The 15682-nt window shown below is 37.2% G+C and overlaps 1 protein-coding gene across 1 annotated transcript; it reads right to left on the minus strand.

The window, feature by feature from the left end:
- Positions 1 to 6728: 6728 nt before the first annotated feature.
- On the minus strand, positions 6729 to 11008 carry LOC126706675 (DNA repair protein RAD51 homolog). The gene is made up of 9 exons (XM_050406208.1): positions 10784 to 11008; positions 10179 to 10323; positions 9961 to 10071; positions 9592 to 9683; positions 8641 to 8735; positions 8448 to 8561; positions 7703 to 7832; positions 7311 to 7432; positions 6729 to 7209 (listed from the first exon to the last, which is right to left on the minus strand). Exons 1-9 carry the CDS (start codon positions 10889 to 10891, stop codon positions 7086 to 7088), a joined length of 1041 nt encoding a protein of 346 aa, XP_050262165.1. The 5' UTR covers positions 10892 to 11008; the 3' UTR covers positions 6729 to 7085.
- Between the last annotated feature and the right edge of the window lie 4674 nt (positions 11009 to 15682).

Consider the following 15682-nt stretch of genomic DNA (forward strand, 5'->3'; position numbering starts at 1 on the left):
TTTTTTATTTAAATAAAATATTATAATTTACCTTGCATGACAATTTAGTCATTTTGTTTCATGTGAGTCACATGTTTACAATGACTAACTCTTTCGCCACTTTAAACCCCAAATTAGACCATAGGGGGGACATTGTAGCAAAACTCTCAAATTAGGGGTTCAATCATGCATTTCAAAAGTTTGGAGGACATTGTAATTATTATTATTATTTATCATGACAAAAACTATATTAAACCGAATCAAGAAACATCAACTAGTACAATAGGAGCTAAATCATCATGTTTTCCAGTCACCTTTTTTTTTTTTTTTTTTTTTTTTTTTTTTTTTTTTGGGTTTTACAATCACCTTGTAATTGTAATTGGGATGAAAGATTAGGGTGGAAAAGTGTAATCCCCTTTAAAAAAAAAAAAAAAAAAAAATCTTATTAGCTAGTTTTGACTTCTTCCCCATCAAAACCCTGAATGAAACCACCTTCCTTAGTTTTCTTCATGATATGGCTTAAGACCTCCATGATCAAAAGAAATAGGAGGGGAGACAAAGGATCGCCTTGTCTGAGACCTCTAGAGCTACCAAAGAAACCAATAGGAGATCCATTAACCAAAACTGAGAAGTGAACGATAGAGACACAAGTCTTTAACCATCTCCTCCATCTATCCCCAAATCCCATCCTCTCCAACAGATAAAACAAAGTGTCCTAATTCACATGGTTATAAACTTTCTTAATATCTAACTTACACACCACCCCCGGGGTATGACACTTAAGTCTACTGTCTAAAAATTCGTTGGCAATAAGCACTGAATCCAAAATTTGTCTGCCACCAACAAAAGAATTTTGTGACTCCGAAATAAGATTATCCAGCACCCGCCTCAATCTGTTAGCTAAAACCTTGGACAAAAGCTTATACACACTGCCTACTAAGTTGATAGGCCTAAAATCTTTAATATTCAATGCATTGTTTTTTTTTTTTTTTTTTGGAATCAGAGATAGAAAAGAAGCATTTAGAGACTGTTCAAACTCTGAGCTCCTATGAAAATGATCAAAAAAGCAATGACATCTATTTCCACAACACTCCAGCATTTTTGAAAAAAAGCCACAGTGAAACCATCAGGACCTGGGGCTTTATCACCCTCCATCTCTTGAAGAACTTTTACCACTTCCTCCTTAGAAAAGTCCCTCTCTAATTCAAGCCGCTCGTCCTCTTCAATGCTAGTAAACTCTAATCCATCCATAGAAGGGCGCCAAGTATCTGACTCAGTGTACAAACTTTGATAAAAATGGACCACCTTAGACCGCACCTCTTCCTCATCCTCATAGAGGACACCATCCACCTCTATACCCCGAAGATAATTAGTTCTTCTATGGGAGTTTGCAACCTAATGAAAAAAGCGATTATTATTGTCCCCCTCCTTCACAAATAAAAACTGGGACCTTTGTCTCCAAGAAATCTCCTCCAAAGAGGCAAGATGCGCAATCTCTCCTTTAATCTGAGTACGACAAGTTTGATCCTCATGAGAAAGGCCTGACAGGTCCTCCCTAGCATCCAAACCCAACAATTCCGATAAAAGACATTTCTTCCTAAAGGCCAAATCCCCAAATTCCTCCGTATTCCACTTTTTCAAGTCCTCTTTAAGAGCTTTTAGTTTACGACCCAGAATAAAGCTAGGAGAACTCGAAAAACAATACCCATTCCACCATTGCCGAACCCTCTCTACAAAACCCTCTTCTTTCAACCACATATTCTCGAACTTAAAGGCACTCCGGCCTTTATTAACACTACCCGCCACCACCAACAGAGGGCAATGATCAGAAACTACACGAGGGAGAACCCTTTGAGACACTTTTCCAAAGTGATCCACCCAAGCCACCGATGCCAAGGTTCTATCAATTCTTGACATACAATCTGACCTCGAATCTCTAAACCAAGTAAACGAAGCCCCTTCAAGGGATAAGTCCACAAGGTAATTAGCCTCAATGAAGTTTGAAAAAGAAAACATAGCTGGACTAAAAGCCTCACAACCAAATCTCTCAGTCGGATATCAAATGATATTGGAATCCCCAAAAACACACCATGCTGTATTCCACCTGGAGTGCATCCTTGAGAGTTCTTCCCATAGAGCACCCCGCTGAGAATCCTTATTAGGCCCATACACTCCTGAACAAGCCCATACAAAATCATCTACAACCCCTTTGAATAAAACATTAACAGAATACCGCCCAACAACACAATCAACTTTTTCAAAAACTCTCTTGTCCCAAACCAGTAACACCCCCCTGCAGTATTGACTGCATCTAGAACAACCCAATCTAGGAAAGGACTACCCCAAAGGCTCCGAACAACAAAAAAGTTTAAAGAAGACAACTTAGTTTCTTGAAAGCAAACTATATCACACTTCCACTCCTTGAGAAGATTTTTACATACCTCTCGCTTTTGAGGATTATTTAATCCCCTAACATTCCAAGATAGCAGTCGTAAACTTATTTAAAACTAGTAATCGCCCCTATACCTACTGAGAGGTCTCTATTCCTCCCCTTAGATGCTACCCCATCATAATTAATAGAGGAAAACAAACCTTTGAGTTCCCTAAACCCTTTCTGCTTAGAGTTCACATTACCATTAGAAGACCCAACACTGACAACATTAACATAGTCTTGTTCGAGAAGACGAAATAGAGCCAGGCATTGATCTTCATGCTTCACAATAGGAAAGCCCACAATTCTACAAAAAAATTTCATCAGACTATAAACCCATTTCGAATTTTCCTTCGCTGACCCTCGAAACTCTCCCTCATCACCTTCCTGGATCACCTCCAACTCCTTATATCCATTGGGATCCCATTTAGAAAGAGGTGAGCATTCCAAAAAACCATTCTCATCCTCACCATGAAAAAAACCACTAGGATTAACCACACTATGCTTCCATTGACTTAGAAGATGCTCAGGCCTATCCTGAAGCAACTCAACCCCACCCACTTGGCTCGGCAACACAGGCTCAGCATTAGGACTACTCCAATCTCCTCCCTTCTCACTTGAATCCACCATAAAGTCATCTTTCTCACCAAAATAGAGATCTTCTCCACTACCCAGACCTGGCAGAGTAGAAAAAGAGTTATGGGCAGCATCGGCCTTACCGTCACTAGCTATCAGAGTATGGGTCATGACCCCCATCCTCCGATTGTTCATCACCGCCTCGGAAAGCCCAAGAAAGCACCCCACCGTTGCACTCACCGGCGTCGCTGCCGTTACCGGCGATCCTCCCTTCTCATCATCACCAGCTATCGGAGTATGGGTCACGACCCCCATCCTCCGATTGTTCACCACCGCGCCAGAAAGCCCAAGAAAGCACCCCACCGTCGCACTCGCTGGCGCCGCCGCTGTCATCGATGATTCGGAAACCTCCATCGTGCTCACCGGAACCGCTAGCGGCACCGGCGACCCAGGAACCTTCCTCGAGCTTCCTCTGGAGCTCTCCCCTATAGCCCAGTAAGCCTGACCCTCTAAAGAATCTATTGAGGCCACGGGTTTGACCAAAGTGCCCTTAAGTGGAGAAATAGTATCCACGGTCTGGGCTTGAGCAAGCCCACCAGAATGTTTAAAAATTTCTGGCCCACCACTTACATCCTTGGGCCAACTGAAATCCTTTGCATCCAGGTAAGTCACTGAACGTTTCCTGCCCTCAATTTTGCACACTCTTAAAGCCAAACAAGCAGGGGTCAACTTAAAAGTACAAGTCCGCGTGGGTCTACCATTAATGACTAAGATTTTGCCTTTTAAACCTAAACCATTCTCTACATGGCTTTTAGGAATCCTGTTCTACCCCAAAATAGCTCTAAATTTTTCAAAATTCCTAAACTTACGCTGATGCCCAACAATAGACAATTTTCCCACTCTGGTCACCACCAGCAGACTGACCACCTCCACCACCACCATTTTTGGAGGATACTTCAGCCATAGAAACTGGCTTAGCACCAGTGAAAAAATCCCTCATCTCTCTCTGAAACAAAGACCAACTTGCACGATTGGAACTTGCTGGTATCATAACACACCCTTGACGAGCTCCGCCAAAGTATTCAGCTATGACCACAAAAACACCAGCCTTATTCGACCTCCCACAAAATTCCAACAACTTATTATTATCCTGGAATCGTTTGCACATGGAAACTTTCCCCGGAACCCAATCACGAATATTAGCAAAACAAGAAAGGATCCACTCCAATCCTTTACGTCCTACCTAGATAGTATGCTTGACATGCCGGCTACTCTCATGAATAGCATACGAATCATGTCACCCACCATTGAAGGAAAAAGAGAAAAGCTTTGCATCAATACGAAAAGGAAACTTTCTACCCCCTTGAACCGATACCATGGGAGAGGTAATAAGGTTTGAAGCTAGTTTGGTATCATTTTTAGGTAGGGAGATAATGGTATCAGTTTTAGGTAGGGAAATAACGGGTAACTGTGGAGGTGTAGGCACAGAAAGTTTATTAGGCAATGTGGATGGTTGTAAGAGGTGTGACGGTGGGCAAAAACTAGAAGGGATAGAGGGATGACAAAAGGTGTATGGAAGTAAACTAAAAGGTGGGAGTTGAGGCGTAAAGAGAAAAGGATAGGGAGGGAGGGAAGGAATCTATGGTACAGCTGGTGGTAGGAAGGGGAAGAGAGAGGGAGTAGGGGAGGGTTGATGGTGGGGGGGAGGGGTGGGGGAGGGAGAGACATTTAGTATGAAACTTAATAGGCTGGCTTTGTCTTGTTGTTTAGGGGTTGTTTTGTCTTGTTGTTTCTTATTTTCCTTTGTTCACTATCGTGAACTCTGTGTTTCTCTTGCTTTTCTTTTATTATTAATATTCTCTTCTTACTTATCAAAAAAAAAGAAGAAGTTAGATTACATCCCCTTTTCTATCGAAAGCAACACTAATATAATGTCAAGATACTTATATTTGCAGCATAAGCATAGCTTTGTTTGTTTGTTTCATCAACTTGAATTTTCCCAATAATACTACCTTTCGTTGACAGTCATGCAAACCAACACTATACTACAGACAACTGCAGGCAATGGCAGACATCTGCAACCCCATAAGTATATTGATGCTAATACGTGGGAATTAATGAGGCAGGAATTCAGCAACAGCCAAGCCACAAAGACCTAAGTAGAAGACCTAAAGCCCCTGTGTTCTCAAGATCTCGTGAATTTTTTTTTTTTTTTTTTTTTTTTCCAGCTAAATTCTCAAAGATCATCAGATTGATGGAAAGAGTAGGCATCAAATAACTAATGGACTTCTTGAAGACCTCACAGGAGATTATCATATGCTTGCAGATCGTGTGTTCCAGATAAATTCCCAAGATCATCAGATTTTATTTACTTATTGTCGAGGACGTTTTTGCGACAAAAGCTGAAAATGCGAGAACAGCCCAAATCTCCCCTTGGGTTCTTTAGAAGTGTTTATTTATGGAGAATCAAGCCCAAAATTCCAAATGTATAATGAAATAAAGGCTAATGGTGTTTTGACAAGAGAGAATCAAAATGCTAATAATGTAAGTGCAGAAAAAGCATAAAAAACATAACAGGTCAGAAACTTCGACCCACAGTCACACTGAAGAGGAAATTGAGGGAGGTCATGAGGAAGAGAGGGAAGGTTCTTCTGTACCCATATTTCCACCCCTAAGGTTCAGAATTGTGAAAATGTTTCCTGGCTCCGTAGGTTTTTGCTCTCAAGTTTCAACTCTATGGGGAAAACGTGGTTCAACAGGTCTGAAACTTCGACCCACAGTCACACAGAAGAGGAAATTGAGGGAGGTCGTGAGGAAGAGAGGAAAGGTTCTCCTGTACCTATATTTCCACCCCCAAGCTCTGGAATTGTGAGATTGTTGACTAGATGAATGGAGTTTTGCTCTGAAGTTTCAGGTTTTGTGGGTAAAACATGGCTGCCTCTCTTTTTGAGCTGAAGAGAGAGTTTTATATAGAGTTTAGGGTGTTGCTAATGACTGGTTTTTGAGTAGTGGAGGAGGTTTTTATCCCCCATGATATTAATTTGGTGTTTTGGCTTGGGTTGCTTTTGTTTAGGGAAGAGTTTAGTATGCTTTTAGCATGATTTTGGAAATAAAGTGGGTTTGCTCTTAATTGGTTGCCTTTGGTTAGAAATTTCAGACCATTGGGAGGCTCACCTAAGTGAGGGCTAGCAAATGGAGTTAGCCAATGGGAGCCAACTATGTTTAAAGGAAAAAAAGAGTTCTGACAGAAACTTTGGGCCACAGTCACACAGAGCATAAAAGCTGTTTTGGGATGGAAATTTTGGATACAAGACCTCCTTTATGAGCCTGAGGTACTACCAGTGTCCCTTGCCCACTTGATAGCACGCATGGACTGGGCTCATGTAAAAGATTTGAAAGAAACTAACTCATACCCTCCAAACCACACTTCCTCAATTTCCCCATAAGTTGCATGGGCTTGGGCCATGCTTAAAAAAATAAAATATAATATAATACATGAATTAAGCTCACAAGAAAGTCAGGTTTGTTTGAATTAGGCTTGTACGAAATGTGTCGCAAAAATAAGTATCAACACTTATTTATTTTTTACTTTGTCTTTTTTACTTACAATAAGTGGGGGTGAGGGAGGGGGTATTAAAACTCAATTCTCATTAGGAGAATCAGACAATGCCATTGAGCTACAAGAGTCTTAGGCATTTTGAAGATTTATATATCTCTCCTCTCATGCATCACATTGCACATCTACATAAACATATGCTCAAAATATCTTCATAATTTACTTTACAAAGAAACGTCTCTCAAAGTAGTACAGTCACTTGAAATGTTGGAAAAACTATAAAATCCATGCAATACTTCTACTTTTATTTTAGTGATATCACACAGATTTAAGCACAGAGAGAGAGAGAGAGAGAGAGAGAGAGGAGCAGCCCCTAAAGAAAAAAGACCTGCAAAGCTTCATAACATCTAATAAAATTTGGAAGCACCTAACTGTAAACAAAATTACAAAGACTTTGCTGGCATGCAGATCCGTTAGAAGATACAACAACACAAGATCAACAAGAATTTGCAAAAGTCTTGGAAAATGATGGCCCGAAATGGATCAGTCCTTGACATCAGTTACACCTTCTACAGCAATTTGAAACCGTGCTTCAGCTTCAGCTAAACAAGGAGAGCTTATTACTTTACAGATGCGCTCATCTCCTCTTCCCTTACGCAGAGCTAGCCTGTAAAAAGGATAAAATAGGAGTATACATTCAGTGACACTCAGACAAGGAGCCATTTCTTTTGGGGGAGGGTTCTGAAGAATAAAGTTTGTTTTACGAACCTTGTTGTGGAAGCATGAGCCATAATGTTACCACCAATAGGCTTGATTTGAGGGCCAGCAAAGATTGCAGAACCATCGACTTGTGCGACTACTTGGTTTGTAATAACAACAGCGACACCAAACTACGAACACCGAATAGCGAAGGAAAATGTTGAATAATAAATGCCAAAGATAAACAATGTGCAAAACTGCAAATGCTGATTGGCATTATCAAAAACAGAAAACATTAAGAAATTAACTCTACGCTGAATTCTCAGTTGAATGATTCTAAGTTCCTAAAGACCAACACTTTAATAATAATAAAAAAAAAGGGTTCCTAAAGCCTAACAACGAGAAGGTTTTGTAAACAATAGATTGTTGGTAATATGAGATCAAAATGTAGGAGGCCTTACCTCATCTGCTAATTTCTGAAGGCTCCGGAGAAACTTCGCAAGATGCATTTGCCGGGCTGAGAGTTCTCCCCTTCCAGAGAAATCTGTTCTGTAGAGAGCAGTAGCACTGTCTACTATCATAAGAGCAAACCTACAGAAACAAATCCATTGAAGAAAATTAGTATTGCCTACACTGGCAAAGCATATCAAAGCAACCCAAGATGACTCAAATATGCTGCAGGCACACAACTAGAAATTCTTCATTTATTGATATGTTGTGAGAAAATGTCAAATTAATTACCCTTCACCTAACAAATACTGACAATCCATAATTGAACAAAAATCACCAAATATAGTGCAACAGGCTATGGAGTTTTCAAAAATCTTCTGTTCCAAAAAAAAAAAAAAAAAAATTGAATCAAACATCAGTTTAGGACAAATATAAAATTCTCCTGTCTTACAAAATTGTGTTTCCAAATTAAAATATCTGTTTGTGTCTAGGTCAAGTCTGTTCAGTGCTTTTGGGATTATGGATAAAACATATTTCATTGTCAATTCATTGACTGTTAGCAGGGGAGTATGTCTTTCACCAAATCAAGTTTTAACACATGACAAGCTCCTATGCAACGAATGAATTTGTTATTTCTAAATAATATAAGACACAACAAACAAGATTACATTTTATTTTTCTTGACTTTGGTTGATAGTGACAATATTGAAGAATAGATTCATTAGCATGATAAAGAAAAAAAAAACAGTACTGCACCTTGTTTCCACCATCATTGAAGCTGCTTCAAGCAGAAGTCTTGACTGATGATCAGTGTTATAAGCTCTAGCATAAGCCACATTATCCAAGACATCAGGACCATCCAGTCCAAACCTGCAGCATTCAAAACCATTGGCTATAAATAACTCACACAGCAGAGAAGCATATTCAATTTAAGGTAGCTGTATGACACCTTTCTGCTATCTGTAAGAGTCTCTGTGGCCTAAATGTGCCCTCTGCATCGATGTACATTGCTTTTCCCTCTCCACCTCCTTGATCTAATGGAAGCTGAAATGTCAAAGTGTATGCATTGAATAAATTGGCATCATATGTAGCAGACGGGCAGTAGCATGTAAAGAGTAGAGATTGATTAATGCTGTACCTACTCAATGAACTGACCTTTCAGATTAGTAATGAAATATCATAGAAGCGCTGATAAGAACCTTGTTCTTATCTTTGCTTATGTGATTAAGAAATGGCTTCTTAAAGGGAGCCAGGCCTACAAGATAGAGAGAATTCTAGAGGTAAGAGAGAAAGATGAATGTTATTTCTGTTATGAATCCTTTACAAATCAAATCCTCCTTTTATCTAAACTACTCGAGCACTAACTATAAGAGTCAGTTAGTTACTCTAACTACTCCTTAGCAACTAACCACCTAACTACCTGCCTATTTAACCACATGACTATTTACAATTATCCACATGTATATTGAGCAGGAAGTTACAACCAGATTCTCTATGCTACCAAACAGTGCATAACTTCTGCTCCACTATACAGTACATAACATGGAATAGCATTACTTAAGCTATCCAATACAATAGTATCATCTGGTAACAGCAAGGTCAGGTGCACATCGCATCACAGCAGCTAGGCTTATTGCAGCTAAGCTTACAGCTCAATTAAGCATAGCAGCCAAGCACAATCATTCAAAGAATCCTAACAAGTGCACTGAATTATTATTATTTTTTTGGATAAGTAAAAGTGCACTGAAATTCTAATTTTACTTTGTAAAGCGGAAAAGAAAGTATGCATCTATGTCATGTGGCATTTGATGAAGCTGCTTTCTATTGCAAAGTAAAGGTGCAACATGTAATAAAATGCGGGGTAAAATAAGAAGAAGAAGAAGAAAAAAAAGAAGCATACCTGGCAAGTGACACAGAGTGTGTGACACAGCTGAGTCTTTCCAGAGCGAAACTCACCATATATCTCAGTAATAGATCCTGTCTCGATTCCTCCTGTCATAAGCCAGCCATGTCAATTGTCAAGTTACAAATACGAAACATCACGCCAATGATTCTTGGCACAAATCATACTTCCTCACGTCACAAGTTTGGGAGGAAGTTGAGGTCACGGATTTAGAACCCGCAATTAAACAATCTTAAAAATGAAAAACAAAATGAATGATCATTTGATCTTATGTCAAGGGAATTTGAACTAGCGAAAACAAGTAGCCAGCTTAACATTGAATAAGAAAAGCTTGTAGACCATGGTGATTGGTGCAGGAGTACTCACCTTCCAATACCTTGTCAAGCTCTCTTGACCCGGATGTTATCTGAATGATCTCAAGCCTCTGGGCATGGAGTTGGCTAGCACTAGTAAAACCCAAAGGCACTAGCTTGGAAGCTGGCAATGAATAAAAGGCAAAGGCTAATTGCATAATATTGCAAAACAAACAAACAACAAAAGCAATATTGAAGGGTGTGAGAGTATAATGATGACAAAAGACATGCCTGCTTCGATGATCTTGTCGACTTTAGCGTCACTAATTCCTTTGATTTGAAGGAGTTCCTTCCTGGGAGAGAAAGCAACTGATTCAACAGTGCAGAGACCCGCATCTTTAAGCTTCTTAACGTCAATGGAAGCAATGCCCGCCGCCTTGAGTTGAAGATTCACAAACAAATGTATCAAAATACACAATTAACTAAGCTACTTAATTACAACCAAGACACAATTCATTCCATAACAAATTTTACTAATTGGTAGAGCTAGCACAGAGTTTGGTTCTCAATAAATAACTAATTTTTTTTTAAAGGGGTTTTCCATTTGCAATCAAAGATATCAAATTTAATCGAAAACCCATATGACAATTGACAAGAAAGAAAGGTGGGTTAGGGTTTTGACTTTGGAGCCAATCAAATAACATCGTGAATGAGTGATAATCAGACGAAATAGAGAAAACCCATATGAGATATTGAATCTTGAACAACATTCTACAGGGATTGAAGCTAAAAAGAGAAATCTTTTGTTCTTTTTTCTTAAGAAAACGAAATCCCAAAAATGAAAATTGGGAGTAAGAGAGAGAGAGAGAGAGAGAGAGAGAGAATGAGAAACTGACCTGAAGTTGTTCGACTGGGGTAGGGCCTTGTTGCATCTCTTCGACTTGTTCATGTTGTTGTTGTTGTTGTTCCTCAACTGCCATCTTCTGCTTTCTTTGTTGCTCCATTACTTTTCTCTCTTCTGTTTAACTTCACACTCACACAATCACAGAGAGAGAGAGAGAGAGAGAAGCAAAAACACGATAATATGGTAAAGGAAAGAAGCGATGATATGGAAATGAGCGGGCTTAATGGTATGGAGATTTATTGGAATTTTTGGAGGGAGATTACACATTTTCAATTCAGCTTGTTGAGGAAGCTTTCCATTTTGACTACTTGGGCTTTGTTATTCTTGCCCAAACCTACATGACTACATTGTTGGGCTTTCTAAAGCCCAATATTTATTTGTTCACTTCTAGTTTTGTTTTTGTTGTTGTAGTTGTTGTTATTGCTGCTGCTTTTGTTTGTAATAGTTTGGGAGGGCATTTGAATATGTTGGAAATAAGCTATTAGTTGAACTTTGAACAACAAAACATGCATTCATATCAACATATCTAAATTTTAAGTTAAATTCTAGCTAAAAGGTCACCTTAAAAAAAAAAAAAATATTAGTTGACCCATTTCTCACATGTAGCATGTAGGCTCTTTGTTTCTTCTTCATATCCATTTAAATAATCTTTTACTCTCTTTTATTATTATTGTTATTATTCTCCAATATAAATATCCCCCCACCCCCCTCAAGCTTCCCCATTAAAGCCCTACCATTTGAATAGCAAATTCGGCTCAGCCAACAAATCACAAACAAATTTTAAAAAAATTGGACCCAAGTGGAAAGTACCACATGAGAGAGAGAGAGAGATGTGGATAAAATAACTAATATTTATATTGCAATGGTATCTCCCAAACATAGATGGTGGTATTTCAGGAAATGGTAGCATGAGACCATTTTCTTACAAGATAATTTTCTAAAACCCAGCGAGTTACTATAGCAATGCAATTTGAAATTTAGAGTGTTTGATGGCTAGTTTGATGTGGGAGATTTTGTAGTGACATTAATCAAATCATATACTAATATAATAAAAGTTGGGTCTTAAGAACAAATGCAAATCCTTAGTACCACTTTTTGTGTATCACTCTATGTTCCACCAATCACTACTTACCATGTGTATGATTGCTTTCCATTTTAAACTTCAGTTATTTTATAAGGAAAGTAAAATGAAAAGATGGCAAATACTGATTGGTGGAATATAGAGTGGTACACAAAAAGTGATACAGAAGATTTGGACTCCTTAGGCGCCATTTGGTTACCATGTTTAAACACTAGTGTTCAAAAAAAAAAAAAAATGTTTGGTGTACCAGTTTTGTCCTTATTGTTTGGAAAACATTGTTCAAAAACTAATGTTATAAAACCCATTTTTTGAAATCAGCTCCAGATAGTTTTTAAACAATAAACACTAGTGCTAAGTGGCAATTCTGTAATTATCTCAAACAACAAACACTAGTGCCGGTCAGCTTTTTCATACTTTGTCATTTTTTTTTAAAATGTTTTGGCTCTCTTCTGATTTATGGGCTTCTCTCTCCTAATTTAAAATATATTTATTTTGTATTTTGGTTAGCTTTTTTTATCATTCAAAACACACATACCAAACACATATTTTATATTTTTTGAACACTGAAAAATGTTATTTAAACCATGATATCAAACACATTTTTTTTGTTTTATTCACACTAAAAATACGTTTTTCAACAACACTTTTTAAACCACAATTTTCACATTTTTTTAAACAACAATTTTTGAAAACTATAACCAAACGGGCCCTTAAGAACTATGCGTGCACTAAGTGGTTATTTTCACTCTACTAGAAATTGGCTATACTCTAATTAATTATTAAATTATTTTAGCTTATTAATTGTTAGGATTTGTATTTTAGCCAAAACTCTATTACTAAAATTCAAGAAATAAAAATTCTACTCCAACTAAAATTCTATCTATCATCAATTTTTAAGATAATTTAATTTAGATAAGTCAACAGCCTTTTAATTTGGTTCATTATGGTTAATTGGCTTAACTTGATTAATCCACCCCTTATTAATTTTAAGGGGTCAAAATAGTCTTTTTAATTGGCATTAGAGTATTAGGTTTAGTCGATTCCATGATTAGTTTCTTGAGTGTGATCTTTGGATCCAATGGATCGTGGTCAATCCTTGAGTATCTCACTTCACTTTGACGACAATAACTATGCTTATTGAAAGGTGTTCATAAGAGCATTTCTAGAATCTATTGAAGAAAAAGTGTGGTAATCTGTTGAGAAATGTTGGACCAAACCTAAAACCCCACTGATTAATGGACCAAAGATCTATTTGTGAAGGCATACTATAATAATAAAGTTTTGAATATGATATTTATGGTTGTATCTTAAGAAGATTTTAGGAGGAAATCTAATGTTGAAATTGCTAAAGAGGCTTGGGCTATACCAATGACCACACATGCATGAAGGTATTAAAGCTGTTATGACTTCCCAAATTTTAAATGTCAAACATCTATGTTTGAAGAAATTAAGATAAGAGAGGAGTCATTTGATGAATTTTATATCAAACATCTATGTTTAAGGCAAAGAAAATTCCTTGAACCTAAAATTTTTAGGAAAATGATGAGATATTTGCCTAAGAGATTCCGTACTAAGGTCATTATCATAGGGGAGGGTAAGGACCTTGACACAAGGTTGATGCATTTGTTGGCTCCTTACAAAATTTTGAACTATCCCTACTTCAAACTATTAGGAACAAATCAATGGATTTAAAAATCATCAAGGAAGAGGATATTGATCCCTCTAATGATGATTTGGATGAATATGATTTGGATTTAAAAACAATTAATTTTTGATTCTATTACAACAAAAGTTGGGTCCTTAAAATTGGATTCATATCTCGTGCAATACCTAAATTCTCAACTATAGATTTAATCTAATGGCTTAAATCTTTGACACCTCACCAAATAACAAAAAGACTATTTTACCCTTAAAAAATTTCATAGCCTGCCCACTGTTTCTGGTAAGTCTGAGTAAACTTTCAAATAATCAAAAAAAATTCTCTCTCCCTTGCACAGCTGCCGCTCTCTGCCTCTCCTTCAACCCATTCTCTACCTCTCCTTCACTCCATTGTCACAGTAACCCCAGCTCATACCCAAACACTGAAACTTAGCATTTGAAACCAAACCCCTAAACACTCACACTCCCTCTTTCTTGTGTGTGAAGTTGTCCCAAGTCCCAACTCTCATGGAGTGAAGGTCTCTCTGAAGCAACGAAGCCATTGGCCGGATCGGTGGTTCCGACAATACTTGGCCATTGTATTGTTGGAAAATCCCCAAAATCCCCTTTGTGATAGTCTCCTTGGGTCGATCTTTGATTGGTTGTTTTCGACATCAACCGACATAAGGATGATAAGGTTGAAAGGTACGCCAACAGGTCCGAGTGAAAATCGACAAAATGAAATAATGGCTTCTCTGGTTCTGGTGGGCATATTGTAATTTTTATTTTAAGGAAAAAAAATCAAATAGAAAAAAAAGAAAAAAAAAAAGAATTATGTTGGATTTTTAGTAGTTTTGTTGTGTTTTTGGATTGGAAGTCGGTTAGGGGCTTTTATGGATTAGAAATTGTGTGTCTTCCTTGTTATTAGATAGCAGTTTTATTATGTGATTCTAGAAATTTGTTGTATTTGGAATATGAAGTTGTCCTTGGTAGCTGATTTGGAAGAATATATTTATTTCATCTATGAATGGATGTTTTTTTCTTTATTTTTGGTTGGAAATTTTGAACTTATTTTGTGGATGTCACACCAAATAAGCAAGAAGCAAAGCACATTTACACATTAGAAATAGGTAAGGAATTTTTTAAATTATTTTAATTTTACTATATGACAGACAGTAGATGATATTTGGCTAGAAGTTGTGTAATGTTTTAGTATTTAGACTGCTTTTGTGTTCTAATAGCTTTAGTTTGGGACTCTGACTTGGATGTTATTCCTTGGTGATTGTGAATCAAGGATGTCATTCCTCTAGTCTAGTGGTCATTTTTTTGCTATATGACCGATCCTTCTGAAGCCAAAAGTTAACACCAAAATCAGCAAAGTTAATTGGCATATAGAGTTCTGGAAACAGTGGTCTATGCAGAAAATCAGCAATGTTAACGCCAAAACATCCCCTAAAAACAAAGGAAGAAAAACATTTATGACAATACATATGTAGCCACTCACTCCCAAATTTAGGAAAGCAATTGATCAATTATCTCACAATTTACTTTTAATTGGTGAGTAAGCAAATTCTATTGTTATCAAAACATGACTTAAAGCCCTATACACATTAGTAAATACAACAGAACTAGCACCAAACCTCATAAATTATATAAATCACACCCAAACATGACATGAAAGACGAACAAATTATTTTTTTGTTGCGATGAAGCAAGCATGTATATGTGATGAACCATTAAAAATATTAATCACTGGCATTCAAAAAATGAACAATAGTTTAGTACATGCCATTGCATTTAAAATATTAATCACTTGTATATATAATTAATGTCTAACTAGAAGTTACTCAAACATGCACTTGTACAATCTAACATGTGTAACATGTTTGAGTAGCTTCTTTAGTTACAAAAAATTATCAAAAAAATTTGCTTCATGTGCAATTAGTTATCTACGTTGTTAGATATGTTGTTCAAAAAACTATCCAAAAAATATTGTCCACTGTGCAATATTATCCATGTCCATTGTGCAATATACTCTCAGACAAACTGCCAAAAAATATTGTCCTTCATACTACAAAATCAATATTAGCCTGAAAAAATGTCAACAAAATCAAGTTACTTTTTGAAATTAAACAAACATGAGAAAATTTCACTATAAATGACCTTATCATT

The sequence above is a fragment of the Quercus robur genome, chromosome 11 (genome assembly GCF_932294415.1).
Source record: "Quercus robur chromosome 11, dhQueRobu3.1, whole genome shotgun sequence".
Classification (NCBI taxonomy): Eukaryota; Viridiplantae; Streptophyta; class Magnoliopsida; order Fagales; family Fagaceae; genus Quercus; species Quercus robur.

Bases quoted from the DNA above. Each gene is read 5' to 3' on its own strand.
- LOC126706675 (XM_050406208.1), bottom strand. From the start codon at position 10,891: ATGGAGCAACAAAGAAAGCAGAAGATGGCAGTTGAGGAACAACAACAA. The intron at 7,433-7,702 runs GTAAGGCCTCCT...CGGTGTTCGTAG, and splicing joins TTCAGAAATTAGCAGATGAG to TTTGGTGTCGCTGTTGTTAT. The intron at 7,210-7,310 runs GTTCGTAAAACA...TCCTTTTTACAG, and splicing joins GCTCATGCTTCCACAACAAG to GCTAGCTCTGCGTAAGGGAA.